At 31.7% G+C, this 14903-nt stretch overlaps 1 protein-coding gene across 1 annotated transcript in view; it reads left to right on the plus strand.

The window, feature by feature from the left end:
- The window catches only part of LOC115878496 (otoferlin), a 61251-nt gene extending 55375 nt beyond the window's left edge, over positions 1-5876 (plus strand). Inside the window, exons 24-26 of the mRNA XM_030895034.1 lie at positions 1365-1537; positions 2601-2701; positions 5690-5876. Coding sequence (XP_030750894.1) covers positions 1365-1537; positions 2601-2701; positions 5690-5873 — 458 coding nt within the window. The 3' untranslated portion in view covers positions 5874-5876. The remainder of the gene's footprint in view (positions 1-1364; positions 1538-2600; positions 2702-5689) is intronic.
- Positions 5877-14903: the final 9027 nt, after the last annotated feature.

Genomic DNA, 14903 nt, shown 5'->3' on the forward strand with positions numbered 1-14903 from the left:
ATTTACTGTCCGTCGCCTGTACCTAAAATACGTTTTTTGCCGCTTTTTAAAGATTCACAATTAACACATTCATCCAACAATGCTTAAAAATGTTCAATTTAAGATAGTCTTGCAACAAAAATCCCAAAAAAATATTAAATGCGGACCTATTGTGCACCAGAGCCGTTTATTCTTTTCTCCAATATGGGTATTTCGCCACTACAAGAAAATCTAACGAACAAAAATATTCGTAACGTTTCGGAAAGTTTATCTCTGTCCGTCGTCGCGTTGCGTCGGAAGTAAAATAAAAATACATAGAATAAAAAAAAACTATTTAAAATATTTAAATTCAACTATTCGAGAACACTTTAGTTTTTTAAAACAGATACGTCTACAAATACCGTTGACGTTCTGTAAAAATGACAGTATATCAAGTTAAACTTCAAAATTAACAATTAGTACCTGATAACAATTACGTAATAAGGTAAAACCGAAAAGCCCCAAACTTTCTGTATGAATATTTTTATTTTTTATGTATGTTATGTTTATTTATGGTATGTTCTTTAAAATTAATGAAGCGATTGCCATACATTACTAACATCTACAGATGCATGAGCAATACATTTATTTTTATTAGATTGTATTAAAAAAGGCCTCTTTTATTTTTCTTTTAGAGGCTATCGCTTCTTTCATTATAATTTTGGCGTTATTAAAATTTATTCTGTGCCCTGTGTCCCATGAATGCTGACAAATCTTAGATTTGTGAAAATCTCCCTTTGGTAAATAATCTTTATGTCCTTTAATTCGAACATTTAAGGGTCTAGATGTTTCACCAATGTAAAATTTATCGCATTCACATGGTATTTTGTTTATTACATTTTTTTTTTGTTCTGTATTCAATGGTTTAGTGTGTGATAAAGTGGATCTAAGTGTATTTTGTGTTTTGAAAGATGTTCGTATGTTATATTGATTTTCTGTCCCTAACTACCGGTACATTAGTGAAAAGACTAACAACGTCAAAACTAACCATTAAACTGTTAGGTGTTATATTAATTTTTAAAATTTTTTCTATAAAGTGTGGTGTGTTTTTAATGTATGAATCGGTCTTATCAATCGGATTTAATATGTATAGTAAAAATTTTGCTAACGGATGGCATAGAGAATTTATATTACTGACTATAAAGGTATACCCTGTTTATGTATTTTCGGTAAACCGTATAAATGAGGTGGTTTACTGTAATAGACACCTTAGAGGTACAGAAAATAATTAAGAAAATTGTTCTTATACAAAAATAATCCTTTGCTTTGGTACTGGGTACAGTAAACGATAATCTGCTTTAAATTAAATTACACGACAATTAAACAAAATTTGTTTTAATATACAGGGTCCTTAAGTTTAGAACTATCACGAATGCCGCGAGGTTCTAGGTCTCCAGAGAAGTGCCAATTATCGATGATGAAGACGTTAAAACACATAAATTTGTTTAAACTAAAAAGAACAAAAGGATGGTGGCCATTTAGTGCTATAGATAGAAATTCTCACAAAGAACTATTAGCAGTATGTATTAGCCAACTTGTGGTATTAGCACAGCCTATTCGTTACCAGCTTTCTGACTTAAATCATTGGCAATGGGAGCTCTACGTACAGTATTTCCGAAGTTAGTTGGAAATACGAGTACTCTTAATTCGTTTGTCTAGACCCAGTGGCGGCTCGTGATCATTATTGTATAGGGAGGTCAATATCTAATTGGCGTTAGGAGCTGCGGCATTTGGAGTTTAGATAGGTTATGTTATACGTGCAAAACATAGGGGAAACGACGGACAAAATGAAATTTTGACCGGCAGTAGAGAAATTGGGTAAAATAAAACGTTTTGAAGCGAAAATTAGACAAATTGATTGTTTTTGAGTTAGTTTAGAATATCTTAGGATGAAAAAAGTTATTTACAAAAAGTATAATTTAAATAGGTTTTTCCTAATTTTGTTCTGATCTTTTTGGGGGGCATTGACCATTTGACCTTATGGTTAAGCCGCCACTGTCTAGACCAGTGATTCTCAAAGTGATCCAGGTGAACGCTCAGACCCCAGGGGTCGACGGCACAACGAAAATCTCCATCGCTAGATCCTCTGGTATAATCCTCACATTGTTTGACGAGTGTCAGAAATATGTTAGAGGGTCCACAAAGATCAGGAAAATTTTGAGAGTGGTCCAGGAGAAAAAACAGTTTGGAAATCTCTGATCCAGACGAGGCCGACAATAGCGTCGAGACAGTGCCAATATTAAGTGTCCAACCTATTCCAACTAACTTAGGAAAAACATAATATAATAGAACTATAACTATAAATAGATATTCGTGTATCTTATGTAATGTAACTAGTCGAGGTTTGAGCTCCACTAAAACTTTGTCGACTCCACTAAAACAATCGAGGCTGGTGCTCTTACTGCTGGCAATGTGTTTGAGGAGAAACTCAACAGATTAAACGCGAATATTGAAAAACAAGCGTAGATGACTAGCTGGTACTTAATAAGCTGTGGCATTAGCACAAAAGTTCTCTGTTTTAATTCAAACCAACATATGAAATAACTTGCTTATACTTATTGATATTTTCTCAACATTTCTAGGGTAAGATAGAGTTAGAATTTGAACTACTAACTAAGGAGGAAGCTGAATTATCACCAGCCGGATTGGGTAGACAGGGACCACAAGCTTTACCTCCTCCAAAGTAAGTAAAAGAACATCAGAACAACTTTTTTAAATATATAATTTATTTTCATACGGTTAATGACATCGTTTTTCCTTTTATTCTCGAAAATCAAAACATATTTCCAGGGCTTCAGTAATTTATTTCTATTATTTCCCTATTTCCCATTATCCTGGCTTTCTTGATTAAAACCTAGGACACTAGACGTCTATTTAACATAAAATTTTGAAGTATATTTCATATCAGTTAAACTTTTAGTTACGCAATCGAGGACGTGATTTTTAAGTTCATACCAACGATGGATATAAAGTCTGTTCCCAGAAGAATCCCTGACTAGTCAGCACGTTTCTCATTGGTTAAAATCCCTAGAAACCTGATTGTTAGTCTGGTTTCTACACATTTCAACCAATAAAAAACGCGCTGACTAGTCAAGGATTCTTCTGGGAACAGGACCATTTCGGCGCCGTGCTGACTAACTGCAATTTAAATTTCGCGCTGAGGATTCAGGTGGTAGTTCTGATGTAAAAAATGTCAAGTTGCCGCATTTATTTATTTATTTCCTGACATGATCATTCGTTTTGACACTTTAGTTTTGTATTACGAGTTTTTGGTTTAAATAAATAGTGTTGTGATACTTTAAGCTTGAAAATGTTTATTAGAAGACCTTGCAGTCGAACGTTGTTCTTTTTAGTACATTTTTTAGTGTGTAGTGTACAAGACAGTTTAATAGCCGTAAAAAACTTATCGCAACTTTATTAGAATATTTTGAACGGGAAAGCGGTAATAATGGCTCTTTACGAGTATACCCTTTGTGAGCTTTGTTGATGTAAATAATAACTGTTTATATATTTATAACTAATTTATATTTGTTTCCTAATACCCCAGTCAAAATAGACATTTCAATTAACAATAATTTGCAAAGAGCTGAAAATTGGTACAGGTCTTAAATACATTATTATAAATGATATCTGAAAAATCCCCACCCCTCCCACGTCTGCTAAAAAAAATTATTCAGAGTCAAAAGTCAAAAATATGTTTTTTGCTTTTTTTTTCTCCTAAACGGTAAGCGCTATCGTAAAAGGACCTTAAACAAATGTTGTAGACCATTAAATTTTCTACAATAATGGTTCTTATACTTTTTTCTTACGAACAACCATTCCTGAGATATGGCGATTTCAAAAGTTGAAAAGCTAGTATTTTTCAAAATATGCACACATTTCCGCACCACCTGTGAGGTAGTGTATTTGACGAGTTTTTTTTAACGTGGTTTCCCCTGTAGGCCTAGTCCACGATCTATTGTGGTTAAGTTTTATTAGACATTATACTATTAATTTTAAAAAACAGTGCTCTTGGTAATGATTATAGTCGAACGGATTATTGTTGATTTTGGAGAATTTTAATCCGAGTGGTAATCTTAAAATGATACTTCAACAATAATGTCTTCTTCGCTTTCTTCTTTCTCATCTTCTTGCGGAATATCTGGAAATCCATCTATGACAGATGTGTCAGTTGTCTCCTCATCTGTATTTAAGTCAATATTGTAGCAAGACTGACCTTGACAATTAGTACATATTGGTGTACAAAACAATCCGACTCTTTTAGAACCACAGTTTGCGCTACAACCCTTTTTGCAATTGCAAAAAATTGTGTTAAGTAGTTTTTCTGAAGCAGGTGGAAGTAAAGTGTTAATCTGCTCCAAAGTATTATCTATAAATCTCCAACCCCAGTTTTCTGGGTTCAGTTGATTACCTAGCCACAATTGAACTTGATCGTATATACGATATAAGTGTTGACAGGCAGAAGCAGATGTTGGAGGAAGACAAGAAAGTTGTACCATTTTATTGTTCCGAGTATTTTTAACAAAACTTAAATATCTATACTTGTCTATAGAATCAATTTTTTTAGAGCACCATATATAGCAAGAAGCAAGCGAATTCCACTTGTGATGATGACTTATGGAGAAGAGCTCGGAGAAGAGTCAATTTTTTGAATACGTCTGCGCAATCAATTAAATCATTACGTGTTTCAATTTATATGGGCGAAACCCGTTACAATATTTTTATTAAATTGAGTCTCCTATGATGAATACCGGCCGAGCATATCAGTATGTGTGCATATTAGTATTTTCGATGTTTGAAATCGCCATATCTCAGGAATGGTGGTTCGTAAGAAAAAAGTATAAGAACCATTATTGTAGAAAATTTAATGGCCTACAACATTTGTTTAAGGTACTTTTGCGATAGCGCTTACTGTTTAAAGCAAAAAAAGAAAAAAAAAACATATTTTTGACTTTTGACCTTGAATCATTTTTTTAGCAGACGTAAGAGGGGTGGGGATTTTTCAGATATCATTTATAAAAGTGTATTTAAGACCTGTACCAATTTTCAGCTCTATGCGAATTATTGTTATTCAACCCCCTTTCTTTGTTTATTTTAACTGGGGTATAAAATATTTTGATTAAAAGAAAATATATAAAAGTAAGCAACGCTGTACCAGTGAAGCTTAATCACGTGACTAAATGTTTATTTGGTATGAGCTGTAGGTTCTTTTGTTATTTGACTTAATTTGTAGATTGTAGATTGTATGGGAGGGGGTAAGTTTATCATCGCGACCTTTGTGATTGTGTCCCCCTTTCTTAAGTTATAACTCATCATGCAGACGGTTTTACAAAGGTTAGTTCTTTCCAATATTAGCCTTACCAAAGCTTATGACACAAATGATTATCGTTTTCACCACAGAATCTGCATTCGTTGTTGTTTCTTAGCTTTTTTTTAATTTTTCTCTGGGGAAAATGTAAACGAGCTTTTTTTGCAGTCTATTGCAAATTTCTAGCTCTCTATGAAAGCATCTATTAAGTAATAGGTAACACTTTACTTAAAGTGTCTTAAAATATACCCTTTTCGAATTTTCAGTGCAAACAGCAAAGTTTCAAAGTTATACCTTGTTAAAATCGTTTACTTACGTTACGTTACCCCAACTAACCCTACTGAAACTATTTTTTTTTTGCAGGAGACCCGATACCTCATTTGCCTGGTTTACAAATCCAGTAAAATCCTGCAAATATGTAGTGTTAAAGAAATGGAAATGGAAGATAATAAAATGCTGTTTCTGCGTTCTTTTTGTTGTTTTCGTATTGTTAGTTATATATGCTTTACCTAACGCATTTGTTGATAAAGTCTTAAAAGTTTATTAGTAAAGCTTGATTTTCATGATATTAAACATTATATTATTATGTTCAAAATATATTCATGGTTTATTAATTTACTGAAATGATCTAAAAAAAGTTTTGTTTTTTAAATTTGGTTTATAAAAAATATACGAAAATTTAGAATAATTGTATTTCTATTATATCTCATTTGTTCCCAATATTTAAATGGAGTTGTAATATTTAGAGAGTTATTTAGAATATTTATATACCAAACTAGCGTGTACCCGCGACTTCGTTCGCGCCGAGTTAATCATTTGTAATGGTGATGATAAAGCAAAGCAAGAATTTCCATTAACATACAAACTGGATAAAATTTTCTCACATTTATTTCAGCATGAGAAAAAACAATCTGGTGATATTATTATATTAACTGGTAATATTTTTGAGGGGTAGTTTCATCTCGTTGGAATTTTACTTTCGAAAAATCTGTTTGCCAAAGATAAGAGCTTTTTACATCAAGCAGTTTAAGCAGAATCGTGGTTAATCAATTACCCAACTTTTTGGAACAACCTGTATGATTTTTTTAAAAATTTTAAAATATGTTAAAAACAAAATAAATTATGCGTGTCCAAGCGTTTTCCCGAAAGACTAACCGTTTTTTAAATAACAAATATTGTAATATTTGAAGGGCGTTTGCACCCTCCTGAAATGTAAGATTCGAGAAACCCCTCCTTATCGAACCTCTACACCCCACAGTCAATCCGTTTGTCAAAAATCAGCTTTAAACGTCAAGCAGTTTAAGCAGAATCGTGATTACTCAATGGTCATATTTTATGAAACACGCTGTATAAATTTTTAAAATATCTTAAAATATGTAAAACAACAAAATAAAATGTTTAATGGTTTTTCCGAAAAACTTACGGGTTTTTAAGTAAAAAATATTCTAATATTTGAGGGGTGGTTTCACCCCCTTAGAATTCGAGTTTCAAAAAATATCTTTTTATCGACTCTACACCCTAAAATCAATCCGTTTTCCAAAAATCAGCTTTTTACGTCCAGAGCTTTAAGCAGGATCGTGAATAATCAATGACCAGATTTTTCGAAACACCCTGTTTACATTTTTAAAAAATCTTAAAATATGTAAAAAACAAAATAAAATATACGTGTTTAAGTGTTTTTTCGGAAACTTGACCGTTTTGTAAATAAAAAAATATGGTAATATTTGAGGGGTGATTGGTGACAGTTTCACCCCCTTGGAACTGGAATTTCAAAAAATCCCTTCTTATCAAACCTCTACACCCTAGAATCAACCTGAATGCCAAAATTGAGCTTCTTACGTTGAGTGGTTTGAGCAGGTTCGTGATTAATCAGTGAGTCAGTCACTTAAGGATTTTATATATTAGTATAGATTGTTCTCTTAGCTAAAGAAATTTTGCATAACTTAGCAACGCTAATGGATAATCGCTGTAGATGACTATAAGGGTATACACATGGTCCGGCAAAAGGGTGTCGAGCATCTGTAGCTCATCTGTAGCTCCTAGAATAAAAACTTGGGAATTTTGTATAAGTGCAAACCTAAAGTACGTACTAAGATGTATTTCGGGGAAATATTTTAACTTCCATAGGGTGGCTCAAAAAAGTGTGAGTGAATCGGGATGATTTTTTTTTAATGGAACACCCTGTATATTATTGCATTTTTGGTTTCCCTTCAGATTACTTCTAAGATATTGCTTTATTTCGATAGTTTCAGAAATATTAATAAATAAATAAAAAATATATATTTTTAGCCTTTCATAAAAAAATTATTAAAAATACAAGAACTGTCCTGAAATTAAAACTAAATTAGTTATTTACTTTAGATGGTCTGTACTTATTTTGCTATAAATATGGTAATAGTAACTAATACAGGATGTTTCCAAAATTCTACGCCAAACTTTCTAAATATAAAATAATTTTTCTTCGTTTTTATTTTAAATGATACACCCTGTATATTATTTTTTCAATAGATGGGGAATTAAAAAACGAACATTTTTTGTATTTAGAGTATTTCATTTTTTTTTTATTTTATATGGCATTTTCCACAGTAATTTTTTTATCAAAGCCAATTATTTTTCTTTTGTATTTTACCGTTGAATGTCCCATTTGAAATAATTCCCAGATACACGCAATCTGGGAAACCATTAAGAATTTTGAAATACTTTAAATACAAAAAAAAATATTTTTTTAACTCTCCATCTAATAAAAAATTAATATACAATGTGTTTATTAATAAATAAAAAAAATATACAAATTATTTTATATTTTAGAAAGTTTCGTGTAGAATTTTGAACATCCTGTGCGATTTAAGATTACGATATTTATAGCAAAGTAAGTATAGACATACATACTGCCATTACTCGCTGACGAGTATTCGACACGCATCAAAAGATGGTCACGCAAGGCGTTTTCTTTCATGAGCTTTTCTGTGACTGAAAAGCCCGATACGTGATGTTATTTGCCTACCGCACTCCGGACATTCAAAAATCTCATTGCTTTGTTGCCTCTTTACTTTTTGGTTGTCGCTGTTAACTGAGTTTACAATTCTTCTCCATTGAGTTCTATTGTGAACTGCTTCTTCCGAATGATTCTGCATGTTAATCCCCTTTAAATTTTCGTGGAAAATGTCCTTGTGCCTTTTGAGTTGTCCGGATTGTCCCAGAGATATAGAGATAGGAGAATGAGCTTGAAGTTGCGCAGTAATGAAGATCCCTATGGCCGCCATGTTCATGCTTAGGTCTATAGGGGGAAGTCAAAATGTAATGATCATACTAGAGTGGTTAGTGATTTCACAGTGATATATTAAGATTAATTATATTAGCTGCGGTAATACAGTTGCGGTATTATATCTATAAAAAAAGTAAATAAGTATTTTAGTATACTTCTATCATAGGAATTTTGTATATAAAAGCTTACTATAAATATTTTAAGAAGTTTGTTTTAGTTATTATTTTCGTTTATTGAAAATAATTTTGGATGTTTGATGTTTTTAAAACATTTTTCCTTCAAATAAATATTGGAAACCAGGAAACTAAAGAAAAAATAGAAAGAAATGCAATCTCTAACATTATGAGAATTTTTCAAATTTATTGTGTTACAAATTTGTTGAGTTACAATATTTTTCAGGGAATAAAACAAAAACTGAATAGTTTTACTTATATGTTAATATATCACCAGATCACCACACATAATTATTGCATAGTTACAATAACAATATATACAAATATATACAAATAATATCTTAATTAATCTTGAAACATATTTATGTAGTATCCTTCTACTACGTGATTAAGTATATCATTGTAATGACTATATAATAAGAATATGAAATAATCAAAATATATATTTGAAAAATACGAGCAATACATTTCATTTTTTAATGTATTTAATTTTTATAATATTAGGTTATATTTGTTAACCTAATATTATTTATATAATATTAGGTTAACAAATAAGTACTATAACATAAATATAACTTACAAGTGAAAACTAATGTTTGTATGAAGACCAGTTCCTGTTATTCTTGCACTCTTTTACAGTACAAGACATGATTAAAAGTCTATATAATAAAAATAAAATACTAAATAAAGAACTATCACTAATTGAAACACTAATTGGCTATACCAGCTAAAACACTAACAAAAATGATTTTCTACACAAAAAAAAAACACTAGAAACAGTTCAGAATAGTAGAAAAGTTTATCACGATCATCATCATTTTCAATTTTCAGCTTATTCAACCATTTCCAATTATGATGTAGCCTTTCTCACATATTTAGATTTATTTTGTGGACCATCTATTGTCCGTCCTTCTTGCCAGGTGTCCTACCCATTGCCACTTGAGGGATTTGACTCTGTGGATGACATCTATTACCTGAGTCTTTTATCGTATCCACTCTATTCTTTTAGGGTCCCAGTATATTTCGTTCTATTGAGTTTTGTGCGATGTGCAGTTTCCTTATGATGTCAGTTTTAAGTGTCCAGGTTTTGCATGCATAGGTCATCACTAGTAGTATACATTGGTTGAAAGTTTTCTTCTTGTGTGATAAAGTGGCATTCTAGATTTGCATATGATTGAGTTTTCAATAAGTACTCCATGCCAACTTAATTCTTCTGTTGATTTCTGGTAATAGAGATCCCGAGCTGTGTATTAGTTGTCCCAAATACATGTATTCTTCTACAATTCCCAGTGCTGTGTTATTTATTAGCATGGCCTTCCTGTCCACTAGTTCATTGTACAGTATTTTACTTTTTGCTAAGTTCATTTTGTAGCTTGTAGTTCTTTAGGGCTATTAGCAATTAGGACTATGTCATTAGCGAATCTTGATGGTTGTGATATTCTCCATGAAATGTCAGAACGGTCTGCTGTTATTACTTTTTGATTTCCCCTATAAGCCTAAACACTAACATGGCGCCCATGTAGGCATAACAAGATTTTTGGATGCGCACTCGTCGAAGCTCATTCTCCTTATGTCTATATCTCTGAGTTGTCCACCCGGCTTCCTCTTACCGTCTACAAGCTCACCCTAAAGCAGAGATTTTGGTATGCGGTTTTCTTGCATTCTGCATACGTGACCAGCCCATCTTAAGCGGGATTTTGTAACCATGACTTGAATACTCTCGCAGTTAGCTTTTTCAAGGACCGATACTTTTGAGACATGATGGAACCACCGGATTCTTAAGAGTTGTCTAAGGTGTCTCTGTTGCAACTTGTTTAATGCGTTCGTTTAAAGTATAGACCATCTAAAGTGAATACCTAATATATTTTTTGATTTCAGGACGTAAGTCCTGTATTAGGAATCAAAAATGAATTAATCTATAAACAAACATTTTCCATTATTTGTTTATAGAACATACGCAGCAATTTTTTTCTCTCTCCCGACAAATCAAACAAACTAAAAAAAGATATTTCCAGTTTATTAATCATCCAGTGTTAATACGATTAAAAGGAAATTAGAATGTTTGCTGTGCAAACAGCGGACGAAAAGAAATATTGACTGGAAAATAGAAAAATCTTTTTTCTGCCAAACGATGCGACGTTCTATGTTTTCTTTTCTCGATTTGGAGGTCTTCCTAGGAGAGTGTTCGAGAAAAACTCATCTGTCTAGGCTCGTTACTTGCGATAACACATCGTTAAGTGACAGAGTTGATTTTTTCCTAATAAATTTTGGTTGTTCAGACAACGAGTTCGCAGGGTTAGAAGCCCGTTCTACTTTTTATAATTACAGAAATTAGAATCCAAACTAAATATATAAAATCCTTAAGTGACTCTGCTCAAACCACTCAACGTAAGAAGCTCAATTTTGGCATACAGGTTAATTCTAGGGTGTAGAGGTTTGATAAGAAGGGATTTTTCGAAATTTCAGTTCCAAGGGGGTGAAACCACCCCTCAAATATTACAATATTTTTTATTTAAAAAACGTTAAGTTACCGAAAACGTTTAAGTTTCCGAAAAAACGCTTAAACACGTATATTTTATTTTGTTTTTTACATATTTTAAGATTTTTTAAAAACGTATACAGGGTGTTTTGAAAATTCTGGTCATAGATTAATCACGATCCTGCTTAAAGCGCTTGACATAAAAAGCTGATTTTTGGAAAACGGATTGACTTTAGGGTGTAGAGGTTCGATAAGAAGGGATTTTTCGAAACTCGAATTCTAAAGGGGTGAAACCACCCCTCAAATATTAGAATATTTTTTATTTAAAAACCGGTGAGTTTTTCGAAAAAAAACTCTTAAACACGTATATTGTATTTTGTTATTTTACATATTTTAAGATTTTTTAAAAATTTATACAGAGTGCTTCATAAAATATGACCATTGAGTAATCACGATTCTGCTTAAACTGCTTGACGTGTAAAGCTGATTTTTGGCAAACTGATTGACTGTGGGGTGTAGAGGTTCGATAAGGAGGGGTTTTTCGAATCTCAAATTCCAAGAGGGTGAAAACGCCCCTCAAATATTACAATCTTTGATATTTAAAAAAAAGGTTAGTCTTTCGGGAAAACGCTTGGACACGCATAATTTATTTTATTTTTGTACACATTTTGAAATTTTTTAAAAAATCATACAGGGTGTTTCATAAAGTTGGGTAATTGATTAACCACGATTCTGCTCCAGTTTGAATGTTAATGGAAATTCTTGCTTTACTTTATCGTCACCATTACAAATGATTAATTCGACGCGAACGAAGTCGCAGGTACACTCTAGTATAAATCATTAGTGAAACAACCTGCATTTTACCCCAAAAGCAGTTTAAAAATTATATTTGAAACATTATCTATTTTTTCAAAAACTAAGCCTAGGCTGATGATTGATACCAATTCAGATTTTACCTTATGCAAATTGTCAGGGTGTGCAATACACACGGTGTCTCAGACATAAGTGAAAGTATTTTAAGGTGTGGTAGATCTGGTCAAAAGAAACGTATTTTTTCTTTGCCGTTTTTAAAATAAATTAAAAATATCTTATTTAATATATTAATATATTTAACTTTGAAAATTTTTAAAAATGCAACATTTTGAGAGTCTTTGACAACAGTCGATAAATAATCACCCGTGAGTACCAAGTAATTATACCAGATTACACGGATCTCAGCTTGTTTGACACCCAGTGTTGACACATCAACTAGATTTAAAAATGAAATTCGGTTTAAAAGTAAAAAACTTATCTATCATTACAAAACGGGGCTCCGGTAGATAGCAGATCGGTGTAATTAGCTTAGAGCGTCTTTTTATCACTTTACCTAAAAGCGCAACACTACACTTAACAACACTTCATTTCACTACGATTCTTGACAGAACTACACTTGAATACCCATGTGTATTTGTTAAAAATTCATATGCTATCTGAATTATTTAGGTACTATTTTTATTATTTTTTAAGAATTTAAACTCCTCTGTTTTTGTATCTCACACTCTTTGTTTTTATAAAAAATAATTGATACTTCTATTTGAATATTAAAAGTATTTTTACAGGCTTACCTTATATTTGCCTATTTCTTAGTTTTGTGAGAGGTTTACTGTTTTGAGTAAAATCTCAAATATATTGGATAACCATAACCTAAAATTCAGTCATTAGCTGATGTATTTAAATGTAGGTCAAATATTGACTATTTACATAATATCTAACAGAGTCTAAGAGAGTATCTTACGTTTTCTCGTTATAAACAAATGGACATCCTAACGATTTTATCTAGTTACCTTTTCGAAAAAAAGGTCTTTTAAAAATAAGCGGTTTTCGATCGTAATTTTACTTTACTTGATAGGGAAAGGCGTACCGTCAAATTGTGGCAACGCCGCAACAGTACACCGTCGCATTTCTCTCACTCCGATTTAATAAGATAACTATGCGATTTACTTCCGTGCATGTAAATAATATACCGACCCAAAAGTAAAAGTTGCCAGCACGGTATATCTTTGTGGTTGATATATTTCTGTTACCTCTATCTATCGTTTTAGAAAAATAATGGTATTTTACAAAAAAAAAACTTTTTTGATTGAAATACTTTGATTTTTGATGTTCCAGTGGTACTAGTCCTAATAGTTCGCAGATTGTACAAAAAAACTTTTAAATCTGAAATTTTTCATATTTTCTTTTGGCCACCATAAACGTTCTAATTTTTAGAAAATCTGCTTAAATTTACCGAAAATATATATATTATACCGGGTCGTCTCAAAAGTGGCTTATCCCTATAACGTTTTTATTTTTTTAGATAAAAAACGAGATTTGGTATGTTATTATATGAAATTGGGATTAATTGATGTATTCAATTGTTTTTGGTCCCTTCCTGTTTCACCGGAAATGACTACGACTTTTGATTTTTACATGGCGCCCTCGGTATTTTTTTACTTAATTCAATAGAAAATGACACTCTGAATATTTTCTCATATGGTTTATTTGAAATTGTAACATGCGGATCATAAGGACAATGAGGATAGTTTTCTACTTGCTTCCAAGGAAATTGCTTGGATGAGAAACTTCTACGCCTACCGGTGTATGATGGATGCACTATTGAATTTTTGAATATTTATTTAATGTACTAGGACTGTATTTGGTTACAAGTATTACAAGGCCTTGGTGGCAAAAGGGTTTTTTACATTGATTCAAGGCGAATCTTAACAGACAAGTTATTTGACAAGTTATTAAAAAAAAATATTATTTGTTTTTCGTTGTCGAGGAGATCAACATTACATTTAGAAAACATCTTTACTGATCGATAAACTTGATTGACAGAAAAAGAAAATACCTTTTATCGACCGATATAGATTTAACAAAAATTATAGGTAACAGATGGGAACCCGATTACAAATAATACGTGGGCAGGTGTAAAACAAAAATGAATACAAATAAAACTGTTCAGACAATTTGATTCGAAAGACCAAGTGTGTGGTGCCAAATTAGACGATCAAATCTATTTTTCCAAGGCTCCTTGATTAAAAATTAGTGTTTTTAACACAGCCATAGCACTATAGATTAAAATTTAAAATACTATTTTTTTTAAAGCGAAAATGTCAAAAGTTATAATAGAATAAAGTAAAGCAATACCGAGGGTGCTATTTAAAAATCAAAAGTTTTAGTAATTTCCGGTGAAACAGGAAGTGACCAAAAACAGTTGAATACGTCATTCAATCCTAATTTATGTCATATACCAAACATACCAAATCTCGTTTCTTTATCTGAATAAATAAAAAAGTTATAGGGGTGAGCCCCTTTGAGACGCACCCGGTATATAAATTCTGAACTAAGAATATGTATGAACATTTTAATTGAAACCATTCCTTAAACCCGTTTATAGAATACTGAGAATCAGTCTCAGAATTTTCAGAAAATCCACAATATTTAGATACTTTAAATTTATCCAGATGACGTTCAAAGAGCTTAATACATTTAAACTCAATATCTTTTGAACTTATTTATAAACAAAAAACAAACAAAAATAATAAATAAACGATAAATATATCGAAAATTCCTAAATTTGCATTCCAGTTCTACGAGCTCGTTGGCCGATGTGCAATGATGAAGTATCAAAAGCCATCA

This window comes from Sitophilus oryzae, unplaced genomic scaffold (assembly GCF_002938485.1).
Source record: "Sitophilus oryzae breed Bouriz unplaced genomic scaffold, Soryzae_2.0 scaffold_1062_pilon_pilon, whole genome shotgun sequence".
NCBI lineage: Eukaryota > Metazoa > Arthropoda > Insecta > Coleoptera > Curculionidae > Sitophilus > Sitophilus oryzae.